At 44.7% G+C, this 14976-nt stretch overlaps 1 protein-coding gene across 1 annotated transcript in view; it reads right to left on the minus strand.

Moving 5' to 3' along the window:
- The window catches only part of KSR2 (kinase suppressor of ras 2), a 291041-nt gene that overhangs the window by 110375 nt on the left and 165690 nt on the right, over positions 1 to 14976 (minus strand). Inside the window, exons 7-10 of the mRNA XM_090063955.1 lie at positions 12009 to 12065; positions 7750 to 7833; positions 3432 to 3497; positions 522 to 648 (exon numbers count right to left, since the gene is read on the minus strand). Coding sequence (XP_089920081.1) covers positions 522 to 648; positions 3432 to 3497; positions 7750 to 7833; positions 12009 to 12065 — 334 coding nt within the window. The remainder of the gene's footprint in view (positions 1 to 521; positions 649 to 3431; positions 3498 to 7749; positions 7834 to 12008; positions 12066 to 14976) is intronic.

The raw sequence follows: 14976 nt of genomic DNA on the forward strand, positions 1-14976 counted from the left end.
TGGGGAGCCAAACCATTTTTGTTTCCTTTCACAAGCTCTGACCCACTTGCATTGCACACAAGGGATCTGTAAATGTCCAGTTTACTTCTATGTTTAAACAGCTGCTTGCACGCTTTGGAAAATGCTGGAAAACAGCTTGCTTGGAGACAAAATTTCTTAGTCATCATTCAGTGTCTCTCATCTTTAATGCTTTAGAATTAAGGTCACTGGCACAAAAACAGAACCACTCTCTCTCAACAGCTTGTGTGTGCCTGTTTCTTATTCCCCCGAATGCAACCTCACAACTGGCTGCTGTAACCATGACAATGATACCATAAACAGATTGGCACACTACACACTGTGAAGCCTGGCAGTTTCTTATGGAGAAGATGGTGGGGAGAAGGAATCTGTTCATGTGTGTGCATTGGGAAGTCTGAAGCAATTTACATCTTGCTTGTGACTTGAGACTGTATTTGCATCTGTTCCCAATAGATGGAAGACAAAATGAACAGCCTGGGTGAAAGGAAAGCAGCACATCTCACCTTGTTAATTTTGTTGGTTTTGGGTAGCGTCTGGCTCACGTGTAGATCAGAATACCTGGGTGGCTTCCTTAAAGGATTGTTGATATCACACGGCACAGACTCTGTTCGGACTAATCTTGCTGGATCAAGAAGGGAGATGGGAGAGGGGGGGTTTAAAAAGAGAGAGAAAGAAATCAAAGTTTTAAAACAAAACTTCAGCTTTGCATGCAGGTCACTCTGGAGGAGCCCTGCACCTAAAGACTTCTGATCTACTTCCAGAATTTGTAATGACTAAGCTAAATTTCGAAGTCCCCCTTGTAACCTCTTCACTTATGAGCTGAACAGTTGTTCCTCAAACTGCCAGCTTCCCTGGCCTCACCCACACTGTTCTGCAGTGAAAGCCTTCAAAAGCCAATCCAAGCACACTCTGGGTTAATGCCTAAGGGATCAAGAGGCACTTAAAGCACCATTAGAAGAGGAACAAGTTGATCAATGGCTAGCGTCAACAGTGCAGAAGGTGGACTATCCATTGTGCATTCTTATAAGTTAAAGTAAATACTTGTGACTTCACACCAGCAGTGATTACACACCCTGGCTACTAGAGCCTGTTTGCAGTCTGTAGTGCTGTTTGTTCTCTGCCTGGCGCCAGTTTTACACCAATTCCAGTTAAATGACTCCTAATTTGTACCAGTAAGGGAATAGTGTCCTGAACCCACTTGCAGCAGGATCAAGGGGTGCTCTCTGAACTCCAGTAAGGAACTGTTAGACCAAGTTCCAGCTTGGGAGACTAGGGGGAAATGTTTGGAGTTCAGGCTCCATCCCTTGGAGCAGACAGCACTGAACCTCGGGCTGTGGAGTTTAATGCCTATTCTCTGGCAGCTTGGCTTGTTTACTCTGAACACCAGCCTAGGAGAGAGGGGATGGAGAGATCCATAGTTTCATGTCATTGCATCCTCTAATGCTGCTTAGCTAGTACTACGAAGCAGGAATAGTCAAAGGAGACAAGTAAAAAAGACCCTCACCAGCTTTCTGCGTCTTGAACTTTACCTAGGTGTTAACTTTTGCTCTGACACCACCCTGTTCCCAAGAACCAGCCTCCAGGCTACAATTCAGCAGGCAACTGGGACTTTGCTCTGGCCATGCATAGGGGCCTCACCCCCTCCTAGGGACTGGCTCAGAGCCTCCCCTTCGCAAATCTTAACCAACACCTGTAAACTTTTTTCCTCTCTCCCTCCCATCTGTTTATCATTAAGCACTACTGCCTCCATATTTTCAGAATGCTTTCAGTTCTCCCACATGGAGAAAGACATGTTCTTTGTCCCTGATCTGTAGTTTCCCAAAGAGATAGGGGTGGGTGATGCTCATTTATGGAGCAAGACACTCAGAGCACTTCTGCAGGAAAGGACTCCCAGGGCAGTGGTTTACATTGACACCGACTGGGCTTTTCATGGCAGTAGCTGAGGTGAGGAGTCACCTAGTTTTCTAACTGTCAGCAGTTGACAGAGATGCAGGTGGGAGACTGACCTAGAATAAAAAAGAAAATAACCTTCCAAAAGGCTGGCATCATAAATGGTGAGCAAAGCCAGCAACTCAGGAACCACTGAGTTTACAGAGAGGCAGAGCCATGAAGCATGATCAGTGGTTTCCTCCCTTAGCTGCTTGCTACTAGACCAGGTTTCATGACTCTTGGGTACCTTGGGTAATTACAGTGCATCGGAGCAGACTCGATTAATTGAGTTTGCTGGAATGTGCTAATTACCACACTCCAACCAGCCTACATATCTCATGTATCAGTGTCACCACACTGCAAAATGGCATACGGGGATGCTGATACATGGGATGCTGAGGGCACTCTAATTACAGCAGGTCTTGAAGCCCCTTGTGTAGCAACTCCAACAAATGCCCCTTACGTAACGACTCCAATCAGGGCAGGCTGGTAGTCATTCTTGGAGCTAGTGCATCCAAGAGAACCCCATGGTCTATGCGTGTCACAACTACAAAAAACTATCCCTACATATTTATTAAGTCCTGGCTCTTCCCTACCAGCAGGACCACGACAGGGCAGCCCACAGCTGAAAAGCAGTTAGCCAACTCTGAATTAGACTATGTTCCATTTCCATTTTTCTAGAGCAGGACTGGCCTCATTAGGTGCAATAAACCAACTTATTAAAAAAACAGCTCACAAAAAAGAAATCTATTCTTTGAATATATTTTTAAAAATCAGATGGTATTTAATATACGAAGAAAGCCTGATTAGATCTAAAATTAAATGCATATTTGGAATCTTAATTTAAAGATCTTCCCTGAGGTAATCTCCAGCCCTCCTCCCTTTTGCACTGGGAACGCTTAGCCAAAATGTGAACGAAGGGGGGGGGGGGACTCTTCTTGGTGCACTGTTTCCCTTCTTCCCTTCTGGATTTGTAAATGTGCCCACTTCCTTTTCATATTTATGAACTGCTCTCCTGGAGGAGAGGAAGGCAGAGGATTTCAATAGCGCAATTAGCATCTGAATGTGCCATTGCCTGACATGAACACTGCTGCGCCGTGTAGTGAAATGAGACCCGCATGCATCAACAGAGCCACTGCAGATCTATGGTCCCAAACTTCCACCCAGGCCAGCTTTCAATGTTAGCAAAAGGTTAAAACCTGTTGCACTTACCCCGTGTTGTGGGGAATCTGAAAAGAAAGGGTGGCAGGGGAAGGGTGGGTGGAAGTGGTTTGGAATGCAAATCTGCCTCGCATCGGACAGCTCGTCTCCCTATAAGCGGAAAAGATGGTCGGTAACACTTTCCAAGGTGCCCAAGTGATTTAGGAGCCTGCACCCCATTGTCTCTCAATGGGGAATTAGGCTCCTATGTCACTTAGGTGCTCCTGAAAAATTTTACCTGACGAAAATCCAGAAAGCCGAAGATGTAAAAGGAATTCTTACCTCCGCGATGGATGATCAGTAGGTGGCAGGGAGGGGCCTCTTTGGTGCATTTGTTGTGGCACTTTAGCCTAAGAGAAGAAGTAGAAACAGTTGTAAAGTGGAACCAGTTGTGAAGTCTGTGTGCAGTGGAGGAGAGAGACTGTCACACATAGCCAAGCTTAGCCCAAAGGAATATTAATGTAGATGTAGAAAGAGGTGTCTACTCCAAGTCGGAGACAGGGATCCCAGGAAGTATGGGTGGTAAAAGGTGTATTGCCCATCTAATGAGCCTATGAAAGCTCATGCCTCTCTAAACCAGTCAGTCTGTAAGGTGTCACCCTGACCTGCCTTCTGCCTGATTTCAGACTACTGTTGCTAACCACCTCCCAGTCAGATGGTGGTAGACCACGGCATGCATAACAGCCAGACCAAGCATCCTTCCATGAAAAATGGAAAAGAATGTGCTTCAGTGCTCTTCCTTTAGTGGGCAGGGGGTTCCCAAGCTCAGAGATGTTGAAATGGTCATTTCTGCCAACCCCAGCTGAGCCAAGGGGAGCACAGAGTTGCACTCTATGAAAAGACCTTACCATTTCCACCTGAATAGTATCCCATGCTAATAAAGGTTTGCACTTAATCAAATCCTATGGCAGCAAAGGGGACATCACCAGCTAAAACCCAGATTTCTCTCCCTCTCTTTGTCTTCAAATGTCTCTGCCAGAGCAATGTTCCTTATGGTTTTATTATTAGGACATTTAACAAAAATAATTAGGCCATTTAAAGCAATGGCTGTTTCATTTAACATTCTGCACAGCTTTTATTATTTAACATAGCCAGGGGCAGGAGTCTGCTGAGGGTTTCACCCATGGTTCACACATCTAGCCATAAGCAGGCTCTAATGCCCCTAAAACCTTTTCATTTTTTCCTAATTAGTAATGTAAAAGCATCTCGATCTCTCAGTCTGGCACCAAGAGCCCCATCAGAATAAGCTTGTGTCAGCACTTGACACTCAACTGTGGCAAGCAAAAAGGAAAAGAAATATTAAAAAAAAAAGCAGGGGCGAGGGATAAAACAATAATAATAATAAATAAATCAGATCCAAGTCGATGAGCTGGGTAATGAAAATTCAGGAGTCATGCATGTTAGCTTTTATTATAAAAAAAGATTCCTAGAGGGAGAGTTGAGGATTAATTTGATATTTGAGGTTCCAGAGCCGGGAGGCTGTTTGTTTAACCTGCTTCGTTTCCTTTTACTTTTTTTTTCTTTTCAATGAAAACAGTGCCGGTAGCTGACCAGGGAAGCAGAAGTTGCTGAGCTAAAGCAGTTTGTTAGTATTTCCCTGATTTTATTTTAGCATTTGAAATAAATTGGATTGTTTCTTTTCTTATGAAAAGCCAGGACTGACACAACACAGACGCTGGGACCTCACTCTCCCAGCTTCCCAATTTCAGCCCTGTCTGGCATTTCCGCAGCATGCCTGCTAACTCTAAGGTCTGTCAGTGCTCCTCAGACCAGGCCCTCTGCTTCTTCTGCAATAGGTTTCAAGCACGTGAGTTTCACCGTATTTCTCAAAGAACCTCAAATCTCATTTTGCTGTTCCAGCAATGCTGGACTTCTGCACTGCCTTGCTTCTAGTGCACACAAACCTATTTCTGTCCATCTGCAGGAGCCAGGTCAGTTGGCAACATTAATCAAACCCACCCATTTTTATACAATGAAATGCAATAGGAGAGGGCAAGAGATTTCCAAAGCTGAACAAAATGATATTGACAGGAAACTATCTAATTCTTAAGGGATTCAAAGATTTATTTTTTAGAAGTCCTTGTTAAAGTTGTTATAAGAGGAAAATTTGCATTCAAGCTTTTGTGAGGCAGTAATACCATTTATTACGTGCAGTTAAGCCTAATTTTGCTAGCTCATTGCTATTCAATTAACGGAACACAGCCAGCATTATATAGTTTGCATTGGCTCAGTTACCAAAAAGTGATCCAACACATTTCTGAGTCTTAGAAATGTGAATTATGTCTCCAATACCAGTTTAATAACCACTGTCTGTTAACTGCCAATCTCCACATTAGGAAGGCTACTTTGGATTTCAAATGGCATAAATAGGTCAGAATCTGCCCTGCTTTTCTATTTAAATCCTATCAACTTTGTGTCATCTAAAGTAAGGCCCACTTCCAATAAATCATGTCCTAATAGCAATTTTCATCTGTTTGACTCCTCTAGAAGACAATGAGCTTCCTGGATGAACACAAGCTTGGAAGATTTTTGCTGATGGCATAAAAGAGAGAATGCAGCTCAAGGCAGCGTTGTCATGCAGTACACACATCTGAAGTGCTAGGCATGCTCAAGGTGCCACCATTCATCTTAGCTGCTGGCACAGCTCCTTTGCTTCCTGGCTTGCTCAGCTGCAGCACTGCCTTCTCTGAAGCCTTGTGTGCAAAAGTGTCGCAGGACAATATGTGAAACACCCTGGGCCTGGGAATTAGGGGAGTGAGGGAATTCACTGGTACCGTCCTGCTGAAGGTAACTTCAGGGACACAGGAGAGGTGGCAGGATCACACTACCAAAAACTGTCTACATGCTAGAAGCCTGATCCTGCTAAGCACTAAACAGCCTTGATCCTAAGTAGGGTCCCTGGGTATTCAAAGTGGGAACCACTTCAGCAGTAGACTTATTTAGGGCTGGAGGATGCTGTCCTATGAGACCAAAGGTAAAACTCCCATGAATATACAATCAAAGGGTTCTGCTGACTTTTCTTAAGAGCAGCCTGGATTTCCTGTAATAAGGGGGAAAGGTCATGACAGAGAAGCCAACTGGTCTTGGACCACAGGATCTGCCATACTGGATCAGATCATAAGTTTCTCAGATCTGATGATCCCACCCCCAAAGAGGAACCAACACCCAAAATGTCAAAGGTAGACAGTGTATCTAACCAGCTGTGTCCATCAGAGCAATGCATGTGCAGGAGAAGGGGAAGAAAACTCCCTTCTATTCTTCCAGGAACTAAGCTTTACTCCTTGATGCATGAGATTTGATTACTTCTCTCTCAGTGTGTATAGCTTCACATGCTATTATTGGTCATAAAATTCTCCACTATTATCCATTATTAATGTACTTTCACATTCAATCACAGAGCTGTACTGTAAATACAATTACTGCCACAAGTTGATTTATTGCTGGGCACCATGCAGAGGGACAAATTCAGTCACGCTATGCCATAGGCTGCATTTCCATTAAAGACAACAGGAATGGACTGATAATCAGACAGATATTTCTCAATTGGTGCTCAAGAGCTTCTACCATTCTTAGTTTATGGGCACAACATACTGCTGGGGTCTGGGACACGAAGCTCAAGTAACCCAAATCAAATCTTAGCCACCACTTTGCCACTCCAGAATGCCTTTGGTGCCATCTCTCTGCTAGTAAAAGGATTAGGGTTTTCTTCCAATTAGCATCCTCCCCCAAATCAATCAATATTATTAAAATTTTAATCTACTTTTTGTGTACAAAATGTATGCCTGATTGTGATAGACTATACAACTAGACACTAGAAGTAAAGAAGTTAACCCTCTCCCTCTAGCCAAAGGAAGGTGCCACGCTTGCCAGCCCAGATAGAAAGGATTTGTACAGTAGCAGGGCTAGATCAGCTTTTTATCTGAGAGGGCAGAGTTTCTTCTATGCCCAAAACAAGAGAAAAAGGATGTGTTGCCAGGAACCTGACTCTGAGTCAGGATTCTTGGGGTGTGAGTGGTCTGGAGCAGAGGAGAGTGAGGGAGTTATGTCTCCTGCCTCTCTGAACCTTGCCTTTTCATAATCATGATCAGGGAAACACCAAAGCAAGGAAGGGCAAAAGTAATGGCTTCTTTACTGGGCAAGATCTACTGTAAGTGAAGGTTCTTACCATCTGACAGACACCTGCTGGTCAGCAGGAAGTGACCCTGTTTGTCCTGGGTCAGTGCGTCTACAGGAGAGGAGTTTATATTATAAAAATCGTTAGCAGCCTCAGCTGGGGATCAACAGGACTGTGGAAACTGAACTAACTCCTCTCCCCACCTTATGTTCGCCTGTTCAAAATTCAAATGCAAGACTAGCTGGGGACACACTGAGTGAACTCAGGGCTCCAGTGCCTTGGCTTCCCACACTGTATCTTAGTCCCAAATCACAAAAAGAATATATAGTTTTAAGGTTCTTGCATATGAGGCAAGGGCTTGTATATCTGAGCCCCATTCAGAGCACACACACCCAGGAGCTGTGCTGCTATGGCTCAGGAAATGGGAGCCTAATTATTCCCTTTGTAACATTAAGGAACAAAAAAGCAACTTAGAAACTGTGACGTACTTGCAGTTTTTACATTTTAATCCAAATAACATTCCTTTCCCACAGACGGTACAGGTCTGAGACATCCAATACTTGGTGGAAAATCTGCAGAGGAAAAACATCAGATAAGTGTTAAGTACAAACAAGGTTGCTGTGCCCTCCACCAGGTGCAGGAATCTTTGCTATTTATAAGCCTCTCTCCACTCATCTCTCTAGCCCTGTTCACGCAGAAGAGCTATTTGAACTTGTCCACAAGATCAAGAGAACCAAAATTGCTTATTGAATCAAAGTTTATCCTTTTTAATCCTAAACTAGTTAAGTACCTTTAGTCCCAACCCCTTGGTGACTTCAATGGGAGTTTTAGGTGTGCAAGTTCCATAGCACTGAGCAGATAGAATACAGTAAGCAAACTGCTGTGAGCCTTAACATAATATTACTTCTTTGTACTACAGAAGCACGATAGAGTAGGTCAGATGCTGTTCAAATACACTGGGAGATACTGCCCCTGCCAAAAAAGATCTTACTATCTAAGAATGTGCATGTTTGTTAAGAAAGGAAAACTTATAGCAGACTCAGCTTAGAGCCTGGGCCTTGTCACCCAGCTGAGCTATGGCAGAAGTGGCACTTGAAAGAAGCCGACTGAAGTGAAAGAGCAAAGAGAAGGAACTGAGAAAACAGAAGGAATTTAACAATTACAGACTAGATCAGCTTCCACATTAACCTGCCCTTAGCCACAGACCTATCAACGGGTCACTCTGCATGTTTACTGTTACAGCCATTTTGGCCTAATTTTGCCCCATATCACTCCACTGAATCCTGACTGAAGCAAATTCATCCCTGGAGTGTCTCCAATGGAGTTACAGAAGGGCTGATGTTTTACCATTCTATGTAACCTTCAACTCGGGACCATACAACCTAAATAAAAACAACATTAAAAAGAGAAGGCTTTAAAGCAGCATCAGCCACCCAAAAATATAAACTAATGGAAACAAATTATTGAGATTCTGGAATGAAGCAGTTGTCTGCTGTAGGATTCTGTCCCTGAGGATCATGATTTAGTAGCATCTGCCTTCAGTAGGTCCAGAAAGGACAGGTTATGCTCAGAGTAAGTAAAGTAAGGATAAACATGGGATCCCTCTTTCACCAGTGACTTCAGTTCACAACAGCTGAGGGTGAGCCCAAGAAACTTTGCTGGCTAGTCCATGCCTGAAACTACACCCCTTGTCTAAGTGAAGTCCAAGTATCCAAAAGAGCAGAGATTTGTGGGCTTTGTGTGTGCTATATTCTGGGGCTGCTCCTGTGCTGCAGAGTAAACATCCCGTTGTCTACTTTGCTGGGACAAGTAAAGGAGAACACTTTCCCTCCCAGTTGAGTGGGAGAAGCTGAGAGTGAAATATTAGCTTTTAGGGACTGCTAAAAAGAGTAGTCTCACTTTCACTTGGTCTTAACCAGAAACCTCTTCTGCTCGACTACAAGATGGATTGAAAAATACCCTGTTCCACAGAAGGGTAGTTTGATCGTTGATACCCTGAATGAAACTATTTTAGCACAGAAAAAAACCCAAATACCAACTAGGCACCAATGACCTAATTTGTCGCAATTGCTGAGTGCAGACTTCAGCGAGCTCCAGTTGCAATGAGGAAGGATTGGTACCATGGCTAAGGCACTAGCCAGAGACTCAGCTGGTGGTCTCCCACAGTGAACTCAGGGTACTTAGTCCATCTCTCGAGGTCTCAGGTGGTCCCATCCTTTCACACTTCTATCCATTTTAAGGGTCAATTCTTAAGGACAGGGACTACCACTGACTGGATGCTTGCACAGTATAAGGGGACCCTGATTTTGGTTGGGGCATCTAGAGATACAAATACAGTACCACACAGATTTTCCACACCTGGGTGGTTCACAACCCACTTGATTTTCAGTAGGTTGCCAAGTGAAAGATAAGCCATATAGCTGTTTATTGGGGCTTTTACTTGAAAGAGCATTGCTTCTCCACTCAGCTGCAGTTCACCATCAGCCCCAGGCAGCTAGTGGCAGAATGAGTGTTCCTGGAAATAAAAGCCACAGCAAACAGCTGAAGCTCTTCAGGGATCCTGAGCAGCTGTTTGCCATGGTTAGACGTACCCCCAGTTAATTCACAAACCGTCATCTTTCCATGGGTAGGCAGGAACTGAACCCTGCAAAGAATCTGGGTGCTCCTGTAATTCTTAATTACTTTGCGAATAGCATGAATAATACCCAATAAGAACCTTCACTGAGGCCAGGAAAAGGGTTGCTCTCACTGCAAAGAGAAAGAGAGTAAGAGAAATTTCTAGTACGAAAAAATTCCCATTCAACTTAAGCAACCTCCTTGCATCTAGATTAAAGCACCGATTTAGAGAGAGACCCATTGCTCCTAGTGCCAGGCTCTGGCTACAGGCACACAAAGTTCCTTTCCTGTATCTCAAGTGCAGCCTGTCACCAGAACAGCAGCCAACTGGAAAGCGGCATGGAGGTCATTTCGATTTCTTTTTTTCATGGTAGATATGGAAGAGCAGAGTAGGGCTCATATGGAATTTACTCAAGGTCAGTGGGTCACAGATAATGTACAGTTTTTTTTATTGATAACAGCTCCAGCCTTATCTAAACCACATCTGAATTAAAATGGAATTGAGTATGCTTTGAGGACACTGTGCCCACGTGTTAGAAATAGAAGGAGAAGCCTCTGGCCCCCCTCCTCCGGTTGGATCTATGCTGGAGAAAGAGAAATAACAAGGCTTATTGCTTGGCTTTCCCAGGTCATCGATGTTAACTCAGTCAATTTCAATAACCAAGGAAATAGCTAAGAAGATGTCTCCCTCTGGTTTTAAGATGCAGGGTGGGGGCGGAGATCAAGGTAACCCCATCTCTACCCCTGGGAACTGGGCTATGGGAGCTTAACACACACTAATTGATGTGGCTGGACAAGATGCATCCTGAATGGACTCCTTTTCTCAACCCCCTAACTATAAAACCTGGGACTAGGCCATTTTGAGCACCAGATGGTTTTCCTTACCATTGTTTCTCAAAGAGCCTGGGGCCTTATCCCCAGGCACTATGAATAAGAGAGGCTCCTTTCACTTCACTTGAGCAGGGGTGTTATATGGGAACTTGAGGCATTACCTCCAGGAAGGGGAGGGGGGCTGAAGCTGAAGAGTTTTCACATTCCTTCATCAGCCGTGCAGCATACCAGAGGATATTTCCATGGCCACAACCAGCCAGGTACAGGACTCAGGAGACACTAACAGGGAAGTGTGCAGGTAGGAGTGACATCAGAAGCGATACGTACCAGGGGACTCTGACCAGCCAATATCAGGGTGACATGAACATGTCATGGCTTCGCAGAAGCCACACAGAACTCAGTAAGGCTGGGAAAGAAGGAAGGAAAAAGATCCAGGTTCTCACTGCACACTCCCAGCATGAAGATCTCCACTTACTTAAGTAGGGAAGTGCAATACTGTCAGGAAACCTCAAACAACAGCAACAGCGGTGACTAACAATATGCTTCTCCTCTACTTTGAAACCAACAGGTGCAGACACTGTAGCTGCCTCTAAGAAGCTGCTTGCCAGCATAATAACCCTGTCACTCAGGCTTAGGGCATTATCCTACACCAACTCTTGTGCTATGGTATTCTAAATGGTTTTGTCTCAAAGCTGGATTTTTATGGGAAAGGAATTTTCCTGAAGAAAATCTTCCTTCCCCTTCCATCATCTACTTTTTAGCTACAAATCTAGCTTAACTTTTGCTTTTCCAGAGCCCTCTGCAGTGCCAGCCTCTCTAGGGAGTTAGCTTTTCAACTTGAATCATAAGCTCCTCACCAATGAGTTTTAGTTTGGGGCACTGCCCAGCACAGTGGGCTCTCAGGGGACCTTACATACATAAGACTAACAACTGGCTACAATGCATCTCGCATACTGGATCTCAGCTCACAGGCTGCAGAGCAATCAGTCTCAAAAGGCACATTTTTCACAGTTTCATAGATGTTAGGGTCGGAAAGGACCTATTAGATCATTGATTCCGACCCCCTGCCCTGGGCAGGACTGAATACTGGGGACTTGGCCAAAACCAGATCAAAGTAAGTTGCTGGCTCAAAATGAAAGGCCATGCCCATTTCAGGACCATGACTCTAACCCAGACAACAGGAAAACTGAGGGGTTGGGATGAAAGGATGCACTGTATTACAGAACAAATGGGTATTGCCTGCCATGACAAGGATCTTGCATTCTAGTGACTTACTGTTTTCTCCTCAGAGATACCATACCTGTGTTTTATTGAGTTTCCTAAGTCACGACGGGGAATCTGTGGGGACCAGCTAGGGCTGGAAGGAACCTCCAGAGGTCATCTAGTCCAATCCCTGCCTGAGGCAGGATCATTCTTATCCCAGCCACCCTATATGATACAACCATAATCTAAACTTGCATAAGACTACCATCAATCCTGATGCAACACAGACCCAACACCCTACCCTGCTACTGGTAAAGCAGGGCAACCATGGCAGCCGGCATCCTGCTACTATGAAATGTTGTCAACATATGCTCAAGAGATCCTAAGTAGAGGGCCGCATCACCACTACAGTAACAGAAAAAAAACCCCACAGTCTATACCAATCTGGTCAGGGGTTAAAATTCCTTTCTGACCTCAAATATGGTGATTGGTCTGACCTTGAATAGAGGAGCAAGACTCTTTTAGCCATAAACCTCCACCTTTGGTCCCAGCAGGAGTATTGGCACATTCTGGTCAAAATCTCCAGCCTTGGCTGTAGCCAACACCCAGTGCCTCTGAAGGAAGCTTAAATGCACCTTGATAGATGTAACAGAGGGGTGGGGGGAGCGGGGGGGATAGATGCAACCAGTAAGGCCCAGAAGCATGGGAAATACCTACAGCAGAACTTGGTCATAGCAACATTCCTGACCAGCGGCTGTCCAGCCTCTTTCTGAGAACCTCCACTGATCTTGCCTACCAGTCTGTTTCACGGTCTTGCTATTCTCAAAGTAAAGAAGTTGTTTTTTTTTTCTGGCTATCCAATCTAAACATTACTTTGCAACTTCAGACCATTGTTCCTCATCCTCCTGTCTGCAGCAAGAGCAAAAAGGTGCTCCCCTTTTCTTGATGGTATCCCTTCAGATGTTTGAAGACTGCTATCATGTCCCCTCTTAAGCACCGTATCCATAACCTGAGCATGACTAGCTCCTTCAGTCTCTCCTCATATGACTTGCTTTCCAAGCTCTTTATTTTTGTTTCCCACCTCTGGGGTCTCTCTACCTTTTTCCACATCCTTTTAAAAATGTGGAGCCCAGAAGTACATGCAGTACTCAAGATGAGGCCTAACTAGTGCCAAGTAGAGGCACTATCACCTCCCGTGTCTTGCAACTAATGCTCCTTTTGATGCATCTCAAAATTGCCTTTGCCTTTTGTGCAGCTGCATCACACATTGCAGACTCGTGTTGAGTCTGATTTACCAAGACTCCCAAGTCCTCTTCCATAGTGCTGCCATCCAGCCAAGTGTCACCCATTTTATATTTGTGTTTTTTGATTATTCCTCCTGATGTGCCCCCACACTGGGAAGAGCTCAGCACCATCCCCACCCACAACAGCTGCCTGCCCTCGCCCCACGCACAGATCCGGGGGCACACGCCTCCTATGTCCTCCCGGGGTGCATGCAGCGGTGGGAGCCACCCCCTCTCCACAAACCCTGGACAAACCACAGCTCTGTCCCCTGCCCTGCTCTGGCTGTGCAGCACCTGCCCCTGCCCCTGCCCCAGTGCCAGCCCCATTCCCTCCCTCACCGCAGGGGCCTCGATCTGCCCCCCACCCCATGCTCCTTCCTGCACAACAGACTTACCAGCTGGATGCTGCTGTCCATGCTGCCAGGCTGCACATCAGCAATCAGATTGGTATCGGCTGATATGGCTCGTTTAAAATCAGCCATCTGGATCAGCCTAAAAAATCTCTTTTGGTGCACCCCTATTCACAATCCTTTCCAGTTTCATGTCATCTGCAAACTTGCTCAAGAAGTTTTCCATGCCAGCATCCAAATTGTTAATGAACACATTGAACAACACCAGACCCAGGACAGACCCCTGTGGGACCTTATTTACTTTGACCTACATACCTTATTTGTGTGTGTGCAGGTGTGTGTGCCTGCATTCATTACTCTTCTGTAATACACTAGAACCCGCACACACAGACTGTGGCTAGCAGGGAATGCACATCTTAGAGATAGTTAATGGTTTCCAAATAAGGAAGAGAAAATGAAGCTTAAATGGCAACTGCATAATTTATTAATAAGACATCACACATCCTCTGGCTGTATATCTTAACAAAGAGCCAAGTGTCAGCCTCTTAGCTGCAAAGGTAGCTACTGTTTAAGGAGAACATTAAACATAAAAAGAGCTTCTCTTGTAGTCCCCTTCTGAGAGAAAAAGGAAGGGAAAAGGTAATAAGCCCCAGGCCTGATGGAACAAATCAAAGTTAGCCAGTGCTAACTGCTCTTCCCTGAGTGATGGAGCCAGGATAGATGAGCCATTGCCAAGCAAATCAACACATTCACTGGCAGCATATCATGCACTGATACAGTGACTGCCAGATACACTAAATACACATCTGGGACTGATTTATTATCCATGCAGTCAATGGAAAGCCTTCCATGACATCAATGCATAACAGAGGACTTAAGCATTTGTCCATTCCTGCATCCAGCCTAATTAACTAAGTTGATGTAATGCTTGTATTTTAGAAAGACCCCCACAATCCTAGGTACAGATTTAAATTTTCTTTTGACTGCCCAGTCTTTGAAAAGAAGTCTGTGTATTGCTCACCCTACTCTAGTGGGGACTACTCTAATGGCTCATTTCCAGAGGCAGGTCTTGAATGATGTGCAGTTTCTGAGCCCCCACATGCACAAAATGGTAATCAGTAATGATTCTCCAAGGCCAAAATAGCTATCCATTACAGACATAAGCCCAAACCACTCGATTGATCATTGAGGGCAGTAAGGCAGACCCTAGCTCTGTTCCCACTGGGTTTTTTTCTGTATGTCAACCAATCCCTCACTAAATATACTTTCGGTATTATTCATATAGGCAGTGAGGACCTTTGTTTGATTTCCTAGTCAATTTAATATATCAGGCTGAAATGTATTTTAATTATGTGCTGTTTCTGAAGGTTACATTTACATGCTACTTCCTGTACAATGGTTATTTTCCATACACTTCCCTGGAGTGGGTTGA

Source organism: Crocodylus siamensis, chromosome 9 (genome assembly GCF_052110815.1).
Source record: "Crocodylus siamensis isolate JL-2025a chromosome 9, ASM5211081v1, whole genome shotgun sequence".
Classification (NCBI taxonomy): domain Eukaryota; kingdom Metazoa; phylum Chordata; order Crocodylia; family Crocodylidae; genus Crocodylus; species Crocodylus siamensis.